At 41.9% G+C, this 18,268-nt stretch overlaps 1 protein-coding gene across 4 annotated transcripts; it reads left to right on the forward strand.

Annotated features, from left to right (window-relative positions):
• Window positions 1-582: 582 nt before the first annotated feature.
• VEZF1 (vascular endothelial zinc finger 1) lies at window positions 583-16,576 on the forward strand. 4 transcript variants are annotated; one of them, XM_088802135.1, is made up of 6 exons: window positions 583-944; window positions 5,629-6,323; window positions 7,082-7,145; window positions 8,266-8,449; window positions 10,062-10,202; window positions 13,229-16,576. In XM_088802135.1, exons 1-6 carry the CDS (start codon window positions 912-914, stop codon window positions 13,654-13,656), a joined length of 1,545 nt encoding a protein of 514 aa, XP_088658261.1. In that variant the 5' UTR covers window positions 583-911; the 3' UTR covers window positions 13,657-16,576. The 4 variants fall into 4 exon arrangements, with proteins under 4 accessions (XP_088658261.1, XP_088658259.1, XP_088658262.1 ...); XM_088802133.1 differs by having other exon boundaries at window positions 597-944; window positions 8,248-8,449; XM_088802136.1 differs by having other exon boundaries at window positions 648-944; window positions 8,248-8,449; window positions 10,059-10,202.
• Window positions 16,577-18,268: the final 1,692 nt, after the last annotated feature.

Below are 18,268 nucleotides of genomic sequence, written 5' to 3' on the forward strand. Positions count from 1 at the left end.
TTGATTTTTTTGGCGGGAGAGGTGGTATTCCGGTAGATTTTCACATCCTATCTGGAGTTAAGGGGAGGATGGGGAAGCTCAGCCCTTCACCCAAGAATAACCCAGTTATGACATCTCTTCGCGTGGGAAGTGTTTCCCTCGGCACTGGGAGGATCTGAGGCTGCACCCCAGTGGGATTCCCTGCTTGAGTTGGAAGGCCACACAGAGTTAGATGCATATCAGAGAAAGAGTGCGGAGGATTTAGTTAGCTGGGGATGAAGTACCAGAGGGGAGAGACTCGAAGTCGAAGGGGCTTCCCCCAATTTGGAGGTGGGGGCTGTGCTGCGCAGAAGGGACTGGAAAGCCCGGTGACCGCCGTGGCCTGTGCCTTCCATAGAGGGTCTGATAGGGACGCGACGCGGCTGGGCACCGTGTCTGAGTCACGGGAGACGGCCCAGCAGTGCCCAGTGAGCCAGCGCCAGACCCTGGCGTCCTCCATCTTCTCTCCTGAGCTCCCCCTGCTCCAGCTGCCTGAGCCACGGACCGCAGCACCACACACCCCCGCGGGGGGGGACGCCGCGCCCCATCCCCGCCCCCGGCCCCACCCCAGCCCCCCCGCGGGGGCCCTGACCCCAACGCTGGCGGGCACTGGCTGAGCTCCGAGGCGGCGAGCCGGCAGCGAGGACGCCCAGAAGGGGTCCGGGCAACTGGGGGCGGCGGCGGCCGGGTCGGGGCTCCCCCCCCGCCCGCGCTCGCCGCGGCGGTGGTGCGTCCCGGAGGTTACCGGAAGTGGCCGCGCTCGGCGCTGCCATGTTGAGGAGCCGCCGCTGCCGCTGCCGCCGCCGCCGCCGCCGCTTTGTTGTCGCCTCCTCCGGCTGAGGAGGCTCCCCGAGCGGGGGGAGTGGGGAGGAGGGGGGTCGGCCGCCGCAGCTATGGAGGCCAACTGGACCACGTTCCTGTTCCAGGTACTGGGGGCCCCCCCGGGGGGTACGGGGGGGGACAGGGGGGCCGGGCCCCGGGCTGGCGGGCGGGCGCTCCTCCTCCCCTCCCTCCCGGCTCCGCTCTCCGGCCCGGCCTTAATCCCCCTTTGTTTTTCCGCCCGCCCGCCCCGGCGGAGCGGGGCTGCTGAGGTGAAAGGAGGCGGCCTCACGGGGTGCGGGGGAGAGAACAGGCCTCGGGGTGAACCCCGGCCCCCCCTAGCACACTCACGCACACGCACACACCCTTCCCTCCCGCCCTGAAGGGGAAGGGAGGAGGCCGGTCTCTGTCACCACCCGCGGCCCAGAGAAAGGAGGGCGCCGGGCCGCTGGATAGCGCGGGCCGCTCGGCCTCGGCGCGCCGGGCCCGGGCCAGCACGGCGGTGTGCGGGGGGTCCCCAGGTCCTACTCTAAGTTTCCCCCCGCCCCCACTGCATCCATCTTTCGCTCGCTCTCCTTCCTTTTCACCTTCCTCTCCTTTTTGTGTGTGGTGACTTTCTGACCCCCCCCCCCTTCCCCACGAATAGCGGGTATCCCTGGGTTCCCCCGCCACTCCCCCTTCCCGCCGCCCCCCCGTTGTGTTTACCTAGTTGGGGGTGCTGTGAGTGTGTATTCCCTCCCCAAACTTTTTCACTGGATTTACATTTTTTTCTTTCTCAAGCCTCTGCCGAGCCTTGGCAGCTGACACCCTCTCCCTCTGTCCAGCTCTCCCGCCGTCCCATTCAGTCCGGGGAATCCCCCAGCCCGGCCGGGGAGGGGGAGCAGTGGGGGCCGGGACTCCAGGAGCGCTTTTTTCTCTCGTCCCACCTCGTACGTTTCCTCCAACCAAGTGGGGGAGACGGAAAGTGGAGAGAGCAAACAAAGTCAGCTTACAAAGCCCCCAGATGAGTCATTCGTTGGGGTGTTGGTCTCCACTTTTTGCAAGAAAACTTGAAAGTGACTGTAGCCGATACGTTGGCAATCCTCTTGCCAGTCTACTTTAGGTGAGGGACCCCCATTTGGAAGACATAGGTTGGGAGCTTGTATTTTTTGTGCTTCGTTTCTATTTGCAAACGAAGCACTTAATCGTCAGTAGTGATGAGGTGACGGGGAAACTTCGGAACCAGGGAAGGTTAGGAAGCTCGTCAAGTTAAGTGCGTTCTTCCCGCCTCTCGGAGTTATTTTCCTTCTTTGAGTAACTTCGTGAAATCCCAAACGCGTAGCTTGGGCACTTGAGACCTTTTCGAACTAACCAGGAACGGATGCAAAATTTTCAGAAACGTCTCCCAGCCACTGGACCCATCTCAGTGGAGTTAATATAGGGAGTTGGATAATTCAAACATTACCTTTGTGTTGTAAAGCAGGTTTATTGTTTTAAGACATATATTCTTTCCAATGTGAGTAATTTGATTTTTAAGTAGTTGTTGAAATATATTCGAGCTTCCTAAAATTGAAGATACTCAAAATTATGGAACTCACAAACTTCCCTCCTTTCTCATTCTGCTCTCGTCTTGCTTTACCGGGCTTTGTTGAGCTCGATAATTGTTATAAGTAAACTTAAAAATGCCTTAGAAAATAATTGATATATAACTAGCTGGCATAAAGGTGGCAAATGCCCTCTCTAGAAAAAGCTTTCAAATGGTCATTTTAAATTGTGGGATTAATGAGCCACTGAAGTGATTTTCATGTGAGGAATGAATTAGATTTACCATATTAAACTTGCTGTCTATAAACTTAATGGAGATTGAAAAAAATAAGAGTCCTTTATGTAAAGGAAAAACCTATAACTAATTATTGGAAAACTAGTTGAAAAATCTTTTGGAATACTTTTATTATTCCTGGATAAAGCAAATGCCAAGCATTTATTGATCAACTTTTTAATTAGATTTTATATTACTTAATTTTTTTTTCCAGCTATTAAAATCTTTTTTTTCACCTGATGGAGAAGTGTGAAAGCTAATATTTGATCCTGGGCTTGGCAATGTGTGCAGTGAAAATTGTTGGAAAACTTATAATTTAGAGCCAAGGACAGTTGAATGGGTAAAGAATATTTCAGTCTTTTCTATGGAAAGGTATGAATAGATTTAGTTCCAGTTTTAAATAATTTTTATTGGGGAAATGGAGACTTAAACAGTCTTGTTTTGTTTCCTGGAGCATCCATTTGAATTTATATTTTAAAACAATTTAATACCTGCTTGCTTTCCAGATAACCTGGTGGAAAGTGAAAGCCATAGGTCTTAAAATGTTTGATGGATGTTTCTCCTAACAGGACATTCAAGATATGACTCACTGATGCTAATTTGTTTCAGTACAAAATCTTTTACCCTCTGGCACTGTAGATTTAATGGTGCAGTATCTTACCACCCTGGGTGATGAAGTAACATTTGTTTTTTGCCAGCCCCAGAAAAAGGACAACTTGGGAGGGTTTAAAAAGCCTTGCAGTTGAAAAAGATGGTAGATAAAATTAAAACTTTGGTTTGGTAATGCTAGTCGTATAAAATTCTACCCGGAAGTTATATATGTAGGTGTATATATATATTTTTAAATCGCTTAACTGAAGGCAGGCCATGGTTGTTATTTTACTCTGTCTCTCTCCCAGAGAACAAGTTGGGGAAACCCAGTTCCCCTCTTAGAAGGCTTCATGTAGAAGTGTGGGGGTCCTATGAATCCTCAGAGAGAGATTTCCATAGTGGTTGAGGCATTCTACAGCATTTCACCCAAGAAGCAGGGACCTGGTGTGACCCTCGTGTGAGAGTGAGCTTCAGCAATGCTGTAAAAATACTTTATTTTGCCACAGACATCTGAATTGGTAAAATGGCAGTAAGTGCTTTTAGTACTCCATCACAGTAAGGGTTGTTTAGAATTGAAAAATGCCTCTAAACACTATAAGTCTGAACTTTGTCCAGAAGATTTGCATTCCCTATTATCTGATCTGTTAGCCTTTGAAATTGTATATCTTGAGCTATCTTCAGCTATTAACCGTTTGTATACTGTATGGAAACTTGGGTATCCTACAGCCAGGTTGGAAAGGGGGTAAGATTAGAGTCCAGATTCTGTAGTTTCTAGTGATGTAATCTTGGGTGGACACTGACATTTATAACAGCTCCGTAAATTAAATTAAAATTGAACTGTAATTTGGTATGATCACTAAATCCAGAAAGATACTCATAAGTAAGTACACAGTTTCTATGAGTACTTCCAGGACTCAGAGATTCAATCAAAATTATTAAATTGAAACTGGTAACTCTGGATACCATACTTCCTAATGATTTGGGGGAGACTGGTCCGGGTTTGGCTGTTGTGCTGCCATCAAGTAAGTAAATATGGAGCAATGTGTGGTAGAGGTTCCTGTCCATCAGAGGAGGAGCTCTGTGTGCGTGTGTGTGTGTCTGTCTCCTTGTTTTCTTTTTTTCTCCTTAAGTTAACTGTTAGACTAGTGCTTATAGAGTGAGAAGGGTAAGTAAGTGTCTAGAGTGTCTAAGATGATGGGATGGGCTCCTCCTAGGACATTATATGCTTAAAGTATTTGGAACTCTTAACCTCTGAGTGCATGTATCTTTTTAGGATTACAAAACTCAAGCACAGGGGCTTGGGCTCACTCAGGAGTTTCAAAAATAATGTTGGTAAAGTACAACATATTAGGAAGAACTATTCCAGGAATTTTTCCCCCTCATTTCCTAAATGTTTATCGGTATGGAGGTCTGGAGAGTTTTGAAAGAATCAAAACCAAGAGAGTAACTACTCATAAATACCAAGAACCTGATCCATGATGAAATTTTGGTTTCAGTGCAGCTAAAGTAAATTTCCAGACAGTGTCCAGCCTGGTTTTGGAGTGGAGAAGCACATTATAACAGCAAATGTCTAATAGTTTAACGGAACCTATAACTATTGGAAGGAGATGAAAATGAAAGGAATTTTGATTATTTATAGTTTGTTTTCTTTGTCTTTGAGAGTTTGAACAACCAGTGTTGGTAAAGGATGCAGACTTCTAATGTAAGGTTAAATGAACTGAGAAAACTGACAGGTGTTTTGCTGTGGGCTACCTTCACAGGTGCCTTCCAGGTTGATTAATAGCAGGTTTCATTTCAACCAAATCTTTTAGTAGTTAAGTGAAAACTTTAAAAGTAAACCTAACAAATAGCATACATATTCAGAGGATTCGATTCCTTTTGTCACTTAGCAACAGCCTCTTGCCTCAGTCACTAAGACTGTTCTGATGGAAAGGGGAAGACTTAATGTCTTTCTTTTTCTAGGTAATAGACAAGTAGATGATTGCGTGTGTGTATGTGTGGTTTGTGTGTTACTACAGTATGGTACTGTTAAATACTAAAGTGTGGAGTGTAATTTTTTTGACAAGTTATTTAAACTTGATTTCAGCACTGACAGACTAATGCAAACTGATTTCATCATCTGGTATGTCCCTTATGAACCAGGGTGGTGTGTAGTTTAGTCAGCTGTTTGAAAGCAAGATCACTGTCAGCAACTTAGTCGCAAAAGTTTGTGTCCACACAGTGATTTTAATGCTTTTTATTGGCAACTCTTGAGAATAACTAGGTGGTTGCTGGATCTCTGCGGTAGAAAGTAGCTTACAGGCTCTTTGATTGTTTCTTCTGGTCTCTATTATCTGGAGCATGTTGAATTTGGAGATCATTGTGAGGGGCTGAGTTTCTGAAGTATAAATGTTTGGTTTTAGACCCATGAAGGCTCTCATCACCAACAGCAGGCAGCACAGAACAGCTTGCTGCCCCTCCTGAGCTCTGCTGTGGAGCCCCCTGATCAGAAACCATTGCTTCCAATACCAATAACTCAGAAACCTCAGGCTGCACCAGAAACATTAAAGGATGCCATTGGGATTAAAAAAGAAAAACCCAAAACTTCATTTGTGTGCACTTACTGCAGTAAAGCTTTCAGGGACAGCTATCACCTGAGGCGCCACGAATCCTGCCACACAGGGATCAAGTTGGTGTCCCGGCCAAAGAAAACGCCCACCACGGCGGTTCCCCTTATCTCCACCATCGCTGGGGAGAGCAGCCGAACTTCGCTGGTCTCAACCATTGCAGGCATCTTGTCAACAGTCACTACATCTTCCTCGGGCACCAACCCCAGCAGCAGTGCCAGCACCACAGCTATGCCTGTGACCCAGTCTGTCAAGAAACCCAGTAAGCCTGTCAAGAAGAACCACGCTTGTGAGATGTGTGGGAAGGCCTTCCGAGATGTGTATCACCTCAATCGGCACAAGCTCTCCCATTCAGACGAAAAGCCCTTCGAGTGTCCTATTTGTAATCAGCGCTTCAAGAGGAAGGACCGGATGACTTACCATGTGAGGTCTCATGAAGGAGGCATCACCAAACCCTATACTTGCAGTGTTTGTGGGAAAGGCTTCTCGAGGTACTGCATTTTGCTTTTTTTCCATTATGGTAGTCAGTGAACTTCAATGTTGTTTCTGTGTGCTCTAGAAGGTTTATGTGAGGATAGATGTGGGCAGGCCTGTGTTATTAGAGGAGATTAGTGATAAAGTATTACACTTACAAGTCTAATTTCAGTTTGGTGTGATTGACAAGTGGTGACATAGTGATTAACTTATTATTTCATTTACAAGTACCTTGGTGGACTCAGGTCTTCATTTGGTACATGGATACTTATCGCTACAAAACCACCAAATTCCAGTTCAGTTGGGTGACTAGGCATGACGTTCACTGTCTGCACAAATCAGTTATTTTCTGGAAGTTGGGATGACCTTTGATACTCTTAATAAAACTTTTAAGAAAATGTTTTTCCATTTTTCTGTGGTTACTAACATTTCACTAATATTCATTTTTAAAGGCTTTTAAAATATAAAGTATATATAGTAGTAGCTGTTTTTGGCAAGTGTCAGGACTAAAACTTTGGGTATTGTGTAATTAATTGTAAAGAATCAAGACCTAATATGATTTGATGTTGATTAGGAGAGAAAACATGTAAAGGACTTTTATTTATGGTAAGAGAGGTAAGGAGGCTTGCACTGGGGGGAGGGGGAGTTGGTAATTCTGTTAGCTTTCTTTAAAATGCCCCCCACCCGAATCTGCCAAGCATGTAAACATCACAGTAAGTAGCATTTCTCTATGTGTGTTCCATTATATCTTCTGTTGAAACTCTCTCTTTCACAGGCCTGACCACTTAAGCTGTCACGTAAAACATGTCCATTCAACAGAAAGACCCTTCAAATGCCAAGTAAGAGTTAAAATGACTTATCCTTAGCGTAGCACTTAATGCACATTATCCTGAAGGTCTGAGCCAATCAAATCTCACCGTTCTTGAGTAGTCTTAAAAATCACTGATTTGAGTAAATATGGTCCATTTGACTTGAGTAAATGTGGTCCATTTGAATTCTAGTTTTATAAAATATGAATGACAGCTTCTATTTCTGTGGTGCAAGATCATTTAAAAATGTAAATGTGTTTTTTTGTTTTTTGTTAAGCTACATTTCCCTTTCCTTGGGTAACAGTGTTTATTGTTATAAGAAAAAAACTGTAGTCTAGCAAAGGTCATGTATTGAAATGAATAAATGAATAAAGTGCTTGAAATTAATTTCTGGGTTGATGGTTGAGGTTGTTTTAACTGTAACAGAAGAAAATATGAATATTCTTCCAAATTTTATCACTTACTGGATTTTTGTCTGCTATTGTCAAATTAGAGCATTTTCTAGTTGTTTGATAATCTATTCATGTTAATGATTTTATAAGTCATGATAATGAAAATGTTAAGAATCTTGCTAAGTCAAATTACTGTTTTAGGTATCAGTAATTCTAGTTTGTTGCTGGAAGTCTTTTTGTGTTCCTTTCAGTGAAATTTGGTAATGATTTTATTAAGTAAATGATTTGGATTCTAAGAAAAATTCAGTTGGAGGAAGAAAGCTAGTGTCATTTTGAGTGAGTGCCTTCTATGTGCGAGGCCTTGGGCCAGGCTCTTAATCCACCAGTAATTTTGTGAGGTAGGTATTATCATTTTTCAGATGAAGAAACAAATTTAGATAGGTTAACTAACTTGCGCAGTGTTACACTGTTGAGTGAATTGGGGAGCTGGATTTAAATCTAGGTTTAACTGACTCTAAAGCTCGCGTCTTCTCACTACTCTGTGTTGACATTTTTTCTTCCTCTAAAATGTAAGGGTCTATCTAGAATTCACCACGTGTTTTATTATGATTATGATTCCACGTAACACATACAATTAAAATTCAACTAACTCAGTCTGCTTGCTGATGTGGGTAGGGTAATGCCTAGAATATAACGTACTTTAAAATGAGTAGAACAGGATAGTCTATATTTAAAAAAAGTTTTCCTCCCTCATGCAGACATGCACTGCTGCCTTTGCCACCAAAGACAGACTGCGGACACACATGGTGCGCCACGAAGGCAAGGTATCGTGTAACATCTGTGGGAAGCTCCTGAGCGCAGCATACATCACCAGCCACTTAAAGACACACGGGCAGAGCCAAAGTATCAACTGTAATACATGTAAACAAGGCATCAGTAAAAGTAGGTGACACTTCAAATTGTATTTCTTTTGCATTTCAGATTATGAAATCTAGATGTTTTTATAATGTATCAAAAGTGTTTTCGCTGTACTCTCAAGACTATATTATTGTTCATCTTACATGTCTCCTGCTATTACTAAAGTGTGCAAACATGCAGTAATGGAGAGTATATATTAGTATTGGAAATAAACTTCACATGCATGTATATAAACAGCACTGATTTTGCTTTCAATCCTGTACTTGTCTACTAATAACACCCATGTGAGAAAAGCAAAATTACCCCATAGCTGTTTTTCAGTGTGCCCCTTCTTTGGGGTTTGAATAAAAAAGCTCTAGTGTGTGTGAATTGTGGCAGCAGAAGCCACACTAGGAAGTTGCATTATACCCAAGCAATTTTAATTGTTTTTGTTTAATGTCAGGAAGATTCTCAAGCATCAGTGTCTCCTAACTCCTGATTGTATTAAGAACATGTCCTTAATAACCTTAAAGATGAAAGCACTGTTAGTAAATTTGCTTTTCAAATCCAAATCTGTATAAATAGAATATCAAACCTAATTTAAGGTTTAAATGCTTTGCTTACTTTAAATTCAGAGTTGAAGATAGAATATTCCAGGGACTTGTAGATAAATTCAATATTTGCATTTACTCAGGCTTTTTCTTTAAGATCTTCCTAACCACCAGAAGAAAGTGTTTTCCTAATTCTATATTCTATTATATATGCGAATGTACTTTATGCAGCAGAAACATCAAATTCTTAAAATAGGTGGACAAAAGTGAGTAGGAAAGAATGCTTAGTGTGTATTAATCGCACCCATTTTTGCTTCTTTGTAAGTCTGTTGGGTTTATTATCCAGCATGTCACTCTTTAACTTCACAAATTTTTACTTTTAGTGTACATCATTATGGTCACATGACCAAGTATTTTAGATATTTTGGTGAACATTACAGTCCATGCTAGTATTACCCAAGTTCCATTCTAAAAGACACTCGTGGGGTGGCTGGTTAGCTCAGTTGGTTAGAGCGCGGTGCTAATAACACCAAGGTTGCCGGTTCAATCCCTGCATGGGCCACTGTGAGCTGCGCCCTCCTTAAAAAAAAAAAAAAAGCACATGAATGTTACAAAAAGTAAAAATAAAGGAGAAAAGTAAAAATAAAAGACACTTGCTTTTTAAAATAGCAAAGAATTATTTTCTCTTTTCATTTTCTCTAGATTTCTAGTGTGTGTGTGTGTGTTTTAACTATTTATTTTAAGTGTGCCTTTTCAGGACCCATCAGATCCAAGTCAAGTAGTTGTCCCAGTCCAGCTGTGGAGGGCGCAGCCCACAGTGGCCCATGCGGGGATCGAACTGGCAACCTTGTCGTTAAGAGCACCGTGCTCTAACCAACTGAGCTAACCAGCCGCCCTCTAGCTTTCTAGTTTGTTAAATTAATGTATCTGTTTTGACTAATTTAGACACAAGCAGCAAAAAAGATGCACTGTAGTAAAAACTAGCAAGTCAAATGATAAAGACCATAGAGGCATGAGGAGTCAAAATATCTAAGTTTTGGGTTTTGGAAAAAATGGCCGCACTTTTTCAAAGTAAATGTAGTGTTTCTGGTTTGTCTTTGGAGTAGCATGCATGAGTGAAGAGACCAGCAACCAGAAGCAGCAGCAGCAGCAGCAGCAGCAGCAGCAACAACATGTGACAAGCTGGCCAGGGAAGCAGGTAGAGACACTGAGACTGTGGGAGGAAGCTGTCAAGGCAAGAAAGAAAGGTAAGATGAGGCTTCTAGTGCCCAAAGTATGGCTAGAGAAATATTTTCATTCAGTGTGCCAAGTGATCAAAGAAGCCACAGCTTAGGGAATCCAGCTTTATGGAAACATGGGCATGCTATATGCTGGGAAGTATAGATTATTGGCAACAAAGCTTTCAAGCTTCCAGATCAGTTTTTTAACTAGGAAATAAAAATTCTCAGTATTTCTTGTCATATTCTTTCTTTTGATTTACTTTTTGTTAACAAATTTGGTCCTTTGCTATGTATTTCAGAGGTCTGTTTGTATGTTTGTTTTTATGTCAAACTCTAGGCATTACAGCCCCTTTTTTCTATATAAAATATTCCCACTTTTAGAGGCGGATGAAATATCCTAAGTGTACGTAAGTTCACTTTCTTACAACTGTGCTATTTTCTGCTGTTTAGTGTTCTTTCTGTGTTGTTTTATTTATTACATGTTTCAGACTTTATAGTGCTATGTCTTGTCTCTTGGCCTCACTGTTAATCTCATTCATTCTGTCACTCGGGCTGGCATTAGCTTAATATATATGTGCTTCATTTGTTAAAGACTGTTGTAATTGCTACTGAAAGTGAGAGTGGTTTGCTTTTCTCTCATATATGTCTTATAAAGAATCAGTTGGAATATCAGTTTTCAATACAACTTTTTAACTTAACTAGTTGTAGCTTTGGCTTCCAGACTGTTGTGCAGCCATTTCAGGTAAATCATTTTGTCAGTGTCCAACAGCTACAGGACAGATTCCAAAATTCCTTCTTTTCTTCCCCCATTCGTGCCATGTCTTACTGTTTTGTTTTAAATTCATAAGGAATCCTCTGCATGTAGGCTCCTCTGTAATTCCTTTGCTGTGTAGTTTCTTCCATCCTTTGCTTTCATGTGGTGGGACTGGTCCCTTCCTCAGATCCCCTCTAAACAGTCTGTACTTGGATGAAAATAAAAGAAATAGCATCTTTTTCATACCTCTACTGGCATTGGAGGAAAAGAATGCAGCAGTCCAGATAGGCTTTCCACTCTTCCTCAGATGCTGGTTGTTCCTATATTCCAAGAGAAGATTTGTCATTATTTTGATAAAATGTTTTATGGTAGGAGAAGGGGTAGAGAATGGAGGGAGGAGGGTACAAAAATGCATATGTGTGTATGTGCTATGATAATTGCATAGCAGGCTTAAAGCATATTATGAAGGATGTTTTACTTAGAGAAGGAATAACAGTGTTTAAGTTATAGAAAAGGACACTGTTAGATTTAAAAGAAAATGTGGGAAGGAGGTGGAGAGAATGGCACATGGGAGAGTGAAAACTCCTTCTTTGGTGAAAACAGGAGAAAATCCTTAGCAATGCTACCATCACCTCAAAAGTGAGTTGGTTTTCTCCCTCATTCTCTCTTTCTGCACTCTTCTGTTTGGTATTGTATTTCAGTTTGCTTGCATAATAAGACTCAATTGTTTAGCTCATCTTCTGACCTCCATGAAACAGAATGTTATTGTATTCCCATTCGTAACGTGAATCTCTCTGGAAATGACCACTGATGTTAGAAATTTCTGTTTTCATGTTAGTAAATGTCACCTTTTGGGGGAGAGGAGACTCCTGGCCTGAAAACCTAAACTTGAATCAACATGTCCCTTTTAAATATTGTGCTTAAGTAATGTAAGTTCCCAAACTTGGATGATAATCAGATCATCATCTTTGCAGCTTTTAAAAAAATACAGATTTCCCTGGTTCCATCTAAATCTCACTATAGAATTTCCTGGGAAGCCCTTTTTTACAAATCTCCCTAAATGATTTTGATCATTAGCCGGGTTTGGTAATTCCTGATACGGAGTACGGTGTATGCCATAGTTACATCATATTGATCAAGGATGGGCTGCTGATTGACTCAAAGGTCCACCTGAGGTGACTTGACCCATATATGGAATGTGTGCAGACCTCCATCTTTAGTCTCAAATGCATTTTTCCATTTTGATAGCCGAGTCACAGCCAGCTCACCCACCTTGTCTTCTTACTACTGTTTCGTGACACACCAGCAGGTGGTGCTGAATTTTGTTGAGAGGTTGGGTGGGGGTGTCACCTCTGAAGGAAGTTTTTTTTAAGAAGGCTTTGCTGGATAAGAAGGACCAGGGTCTCCCCAACTCTCTGGAAGGTCTCCTTGTGTGGTTAGTGCTCCTTGGTGTGGTTGGTGGTGTGTGTAATATGTGCAGTGAAATGACAGTTGGCATAAAGTAGGCAGTTATGTCAGCATCAGAAAGAGAAGAAGAAATGGGAGTGGGGAGGAGAACATAAACCTACTAAGGGATATTTTTTTCTTTCTTAACATAGTTAAGACACACCAGAAACAATACGATTTTTCTAAGACTGAAATAAATAGATGATATTAAAATAGCTTGTTTATCAGTCTCTGTTTATGGATTTTAAAAACCTTAACAGAAGTCTTTACCTCTTGGAAGGCTTAAGAATACATATAGCATTGAGAACACACACCTCTTTCTGCTAGTTACCCTGTGCCTTGTGAGGAGATTCTCTGATTATCTGTTATTGTGTAACTGTGGCCCGGCTCTGTGTAAACAGCCTCTTATTGCATGGCCTGCTGGAGATTGGCTCTTCCCAGGAAAGTCTTTAGAACTTAGAGGAACTGCATAAAGTGGTAGTAAGAATACTTTAGCCCTCCTTGATCTCTCTGCCCCCAGAGTGCTTTGCAGAAATTAACTCATCTTCCAGTATTATTGTGATGCGGGTAAGTAAATCTAAACTTGAAACCAGAAGTGCCAGGGCTAATCAAGTTGCCTAAGTCCTTGAGGGAGGTAGCATCAGAAAAGAGATTCGCACACACTGAGATTCCTGGCTCCCAGTCTTGTGCTCAGAAGGATCCTCCCTTCCTGATGAAAACTACTTTGGTAGAAAACGAATTTAATTTATTAAATGTTTGTTCTTTTTAATTAAGAGAAGTTGATTCAGAAGCTGTTTATGAATTTTGTTCACTGTTTTGAGAATCTAAAGGCCCTTTTGTCTTCTTATTTTAGAAGCTGCTAACCTGTGCCAAACCTCCACGGCTGCTACGACACCTGTGACTCTCACTACTCCATTCAATATAACATCCTCTGTGTCGTCTGGGACTATGTCAAACCCAGTCACAGTGGCAGCTGCAATGAGCATGAGAAGTCCAGTAAATGTTTCAAGTGCAGTTAACATAACCAGCCCAATGAACATAGGGCACCCCGTCACTATAACCAGTCCGTTATCCATGACCTCCCCCTTAACACTCACTACCCCAGTCAACCTCCCCACCCCCGTCACTGCTCCAGTGAACATAGCACACCCTGTCACAATCACGTCTCCAATGAACCTGCCCACGCCTATGACGTTAGCCGCCCCTCTTAATATAGCAATGAGGCCTGTAGAGAGCATGCCTTTCTTACCCCAAGCTTTGCCTACATCACCACCTTGGTAAACAGTATTATAAAATCAAAATATGGGTTAAAGTAAATATTTACCAGCAACTTACTTTTAGTTTATTAAAGCAAAAAGTAAACCATGAAATTGGGAGATTTTATCACATTAGTTAGTATAGTAGCATTTTTCTCCAATTTGGCTGGGATTGTTCAAAGTAGGGTGTGTGCGTAACATCACTGGACCACTTTAGTTTAATCAGAAATTCCTTTTAGCTGACAGCACTGCTTAAACAGGATAGTAGTTGGCAAGATAAAATGCCAGAATTAAAATCAGTCATAAAAAAGCAAAACCCATTTCAAAATAAAAAAAAAACAGCATTAGTTTCTAATCCCAAGAAATCATTTTATTCTAAACACTAGCAGAATTCTTCTCTCAATGCAAGGTGGATAACTGATTTTAACCTGAAGTTCTAAATCCACGGATTGAGAGCTAGTGTAGAATTGTCTGTGTTTATTGTTTTTATGAGTAAATACATGCATTGTCATAATAAAATGCATTTCAGAGAATATGCATTTTACCTTTGGGAATATGTTAATTTCAGGCAGCATTCCCTATGGGAAAGGTGATACCAGCTCTGATATGCAAAGCATATGATAATTTATCATTCTAACTTCAACATATAATAGGGATTGTGACCTGATATTTGGAGATGTAAATATTGCTCAGCATATTAATCCTGATGGAACATAGCATTGTAGTTGACTTTTTAAAAAAAAATTTAAAAATATATATACAAATTGTGTTTTGGTAAGAAAAGGCCGCACCTGACAAAGGAGAAGTCACATGTGCGGACAGGCAGACTCCTGACAAACGGAGGCTAATGGGACTCCTATTCAGGAGCCAAGGAATACTTTGGAACACTTAAAATTATTGCTTTAAATTGGAAGACGCTGGAGGCACTGGGATGTGATAGGCCCCTCTCTCTCCCAATCACAGCCTGTTGATGTTACAACAGGGAAAGATGTGTTAGTTGCTCACTAGAGTTTATGTCTTATATTAAATTGTATACAGTTTTTATTCTAACCACTAACTAGGTAGTATGCCCCTTCAGAACAAGCAGAGTGTTTTGTTTGTTTCTCTCATTTCTCCTTTCATAATCAAGTATTGTGCAGATTTGTTCAACTTTGTAAATATGGACATCACTTTTTTTTCTTTGAGAAAACACTTGTATCAGCTTCGTGGTATTTTCAGGGAGACAACTGTCTGCACTCCCTGTAGAAACCCAGCAATGATTATGCACGTTAAGACATGTGCTTTTTATTTCTTAGCAGGATATTTTATCTCTGTACATAAAGTAGAAACCAAAATCTAGGGAAACAGATACTCTTTACACCATCATGCTACACATTAATGTTTTTAAAGCATTGTGTTTTAAAAAATAGTTACTAAAACCAAGACGCTGTGATTTTTTTTTTTTTAAGTTGCGATATGGTTTTGGTTTTTTTCCTTTTTTAATCTTGCAGTTACGAGAAATGGAAATTAGTTGTTAATCTTGCAGAATGTTTGCAGGACTGACTATCAAACTGGATGACTTCTGCACCCCACTGTGTCAGTTCAAGCATCAAAATACCTTGCATCAGGCAAACTTCTTACATCAGAGACAGGTATCTGTGTGTCATTATACAAAACAGTTCGAGGGGGTTGAACTACATAGTAAAAAATAAATAAATAGTACTTAGTGTAAAATAATTTTATAAATGATCTTTTGTACTTTAGGACATTAAATTGTACAACTTTTGTATATATAAAAGCTTAGGAACTTTCTGTTTAGCAGGAAGGCAACACATTCCTACACTTTTAATGTATATGTTTGTTATAATGTCCATGTAAACATGCCCTATGTTTGTGCCTTTTAATTAGTTTGTCTCAATAAACAAAATGTAGAGAAAAATATGTAGCTATGACTTTGTTACAACTGTTCCTATCCACAGTACAAAGATGGTTTGTTTTTAATATTTAGAGCATTATGTGTGGACTACTGGAAGGAGTCGTGTAGGGAAGGCCCATGCATGGCCCTGCTGAGGCTTAGATTGGGCAGGTGGAGGCCACGTTTGGAGGAAGCCCACACTTCCTGGCATGCAGCCCCAGGACGGGGTTCTGGCTCTGCCTGCTGGGACTTGTCATCTCTGCCAGGGCTGGTAATCACAGTCCTCCGTGATTCCGACAGCCCAGGCTTCCTCCACAGTGGCCCAAGTTGTGGTTCTCAGTGGGGGCAGGTGTGAACCCTACCCCCAGGCTAGAGTGTGGTCGTCAGAACCCTGAAAGTATTAGTTCTTAAAGGAAAAAAAAAAGATATATACTAGAAATGATTGTTTTATCAATTCATTGTATAATAAACAGGAGTGAGACTTCATTGTATGACTTCAGTTAAATGCTATTTTGTATGAATTCTTTATTCACTTAAGAAGCTTGTCTGCAATAATAAAGCCACGTCGTGTCTTCTTTTGGGAGGGAGAGAGCTGGCAGGATGGGGGTGGCGGCAGGGCCACTGAAAGGGGGCCGAGTAGGTTGTATGGTGAAATTCTCCTGTGTCTTGGAACTGGAATTGAGTTTTGATGCTGATGAACTGATTCAACCAAGTGTTGAAGGCACAACGGCCACTGCTCTACGAAAAAGCAGAGATGTTTTTCCTCTCTGGTTGTAACCTGGTTGAGAGCTTCCCCTGTATCAGATTGGCAGCTGGACAGTTGTATTAGCTAATCCTCAAATCTGACATCAGCCTGTTATGCTCTAGGGTTCACTGCTTGGCCTGCATTTGCCTTTTATTGTGTATTCATTTCCCTCCTAAGGTGTGCTCCTAAATGAAGGTTTCTATGTAAGCAGATGATTTTTCCTGTCAATACCAGCACTGTATTACTAACATGCAAAATACTGCAGATTTATTTTGACAAATTAAAGTTAACCGGTCACAAATGCTATGATGGATTGCTTAATATCTCAGAAGCTTCACCAGTTCACTATGATGATAGAGAAATTTTTGAAGCACTGCTTCTCCAGGTGTACACATCTCAGTATTGGGCTGGAGAGAGAGGGAGGGGACTAATGTCAGGCTGGTTGGTATTGAGATACCATGGAGAAGGGAGGGTGGAATGCTCCATACTGACTGCAGGATAATTACCCCTGCCAGTCAGCTCAAGTAAAGCCCAGGAAGCCAGGCGTTGGGCCAGTGGCCACAGGCTTAGGCCCCTGTCCTATCCAAAAGAGAAGATGGGTTTAGAACATTTCTTACACTCTAGAACCCGGTTTCTTTACTTGAAATGGGCTTTAGACTGGGTCTCCAACCCATTTGTGTTCAACTAGATTCATTTTCTACTGAGTACCAACAATGCGTCAGGCACTGTTAAGCACTAAAGGGCATGTAAAGGTGATGAAAACATGGTTGCTGCCTCTAAGGAGGCTCTTAAGAGACATAGTGAGAGTAACACATAGAGTATCACCAGACAGCAAATCAAGATGAATATGACACTTCATTTAGTGAAAATGTTTTGGATACCTACATCTGTTTTATATATTAATAGAATTGAGGCTTTCCAAACTTCCTCTGATAATTGCTTTAGTCGCTGTTGACTCACTGAAAACAGCTGGAGGAAAAGTGTTCCTTGTGTTGTCTGGGAACAGAAGTGTTTTTCCACGGAGTTGCTAGTTAATCTTTCCAGTCCTGGCTGTCCAGGTGTCTCCACTCTTCTCAGGGACCCCTGCAGTTTGGTCCTCTCTGGAGAGACCTGGGTTCGAGATACAGATGGGTTAGTGGAGGTTTTCTCTATAGTATCCTGTCAAAGACCGTTGGACTAAAAGACAGTACAATGTGTCCACGGCATGGTAATCACTGTCCTCTCCCTGCCCTAATCTGGCCCCCAGTCCTGCACTCTATTTCCTCCTTAAAGTGTCCTGTAGCCTGAAAGAACGCCATTTGACCTCATTTGGGCCTATAAGTCTCCCCCACAGCTAATCTGACCCTGGCAGATTACTGGATAATCTCCTGTCCTGTAAAAGTAGGGGGGTGGTAGGTCAGTGTGTAATGGTTCAGGGTTGAATACTGACTGAGTCAGTGCATTGATCTGGACTCCAGCCTCTCATGGCTGCCCACTTTGGGGCAAACTAAAGCTCATTTAGTTCCCAAGAAAGGAATGGAGGGAGGATCAAGGGCTTTGCTTTGGATCTTTGTGTGACCTAGCCCTCTCCTTGGACCAACCCATCAAGACAGGCACTTGACCCCGATCTTGGCCCTGGACCATGAGGGTCAAGTATATTTCACTTTACAAAAACTGCCGTCATGGGAAAGGAACGGATTTTCACACTTGAGATTCTGTATCAGCAATGATTTGCATCATAATTTCAGAACTTTTCTTCATCCCTGATTTTCTTCTTTAAGTTGACATCCCACTTCCCTTCCAACCCCTACATATCTCTTTGAAGAGTATATAAAATAAGAACTTAAAATCACTATTCTTAATGGAATGAATCCTTTCTGATGTATGTAACTACCAACCATGCAGGAAGAATTCTCAGGGGGTTTTTGGTAAATTCACATTGTTCATGGAGTTTTCTCACTGTCTGGCACTCAGTGCCCAGGTCCAGCGCTGGGAGTAGATGTGTCAATTCTAGGAGCT

The sequence above is a fragment of the Rhinolophus sinicus genome, chromosome 12 (genome assembly GCF_057876585.1).
Source record: "Rhinolophus sinicus isolate RSI-liver-muscle chromosome 12, RSI-T2T, whole genome shotgun sequence".
Taxonomy (NCBI): domain Eukaryota; kingdom Metazoa; phylum Chordata; class Mammalia; order Chiroptera; family Rhinolophidae; genus Rhinolophus; species Rhinolophus sinicus.

Excerpts from the sequence above, each read along its gene's own strand:
- VEZF1 (XM_088802136.1), top strand. The coding sequence starts at position 912 with ATGGAGGCCAACTGGACCACGTTCCTGTTCCAG. Across the intron at positions 945-5,628 it reads GGACCACGTTCCTGTTCCAG|ACCCATGAAGGCTCTCATCA; the intron begins GTACTGGGGGCC and ends GTTTGGTTTTAG. Across the intron at positions 7,146-8,247 it reads AAAGACCCTTCAAATGCCAA|TTTTCCTCCCTCATGCAGAC; the intron begins GTAAGAGTTAAA and ends ATTTAAAAAAAG.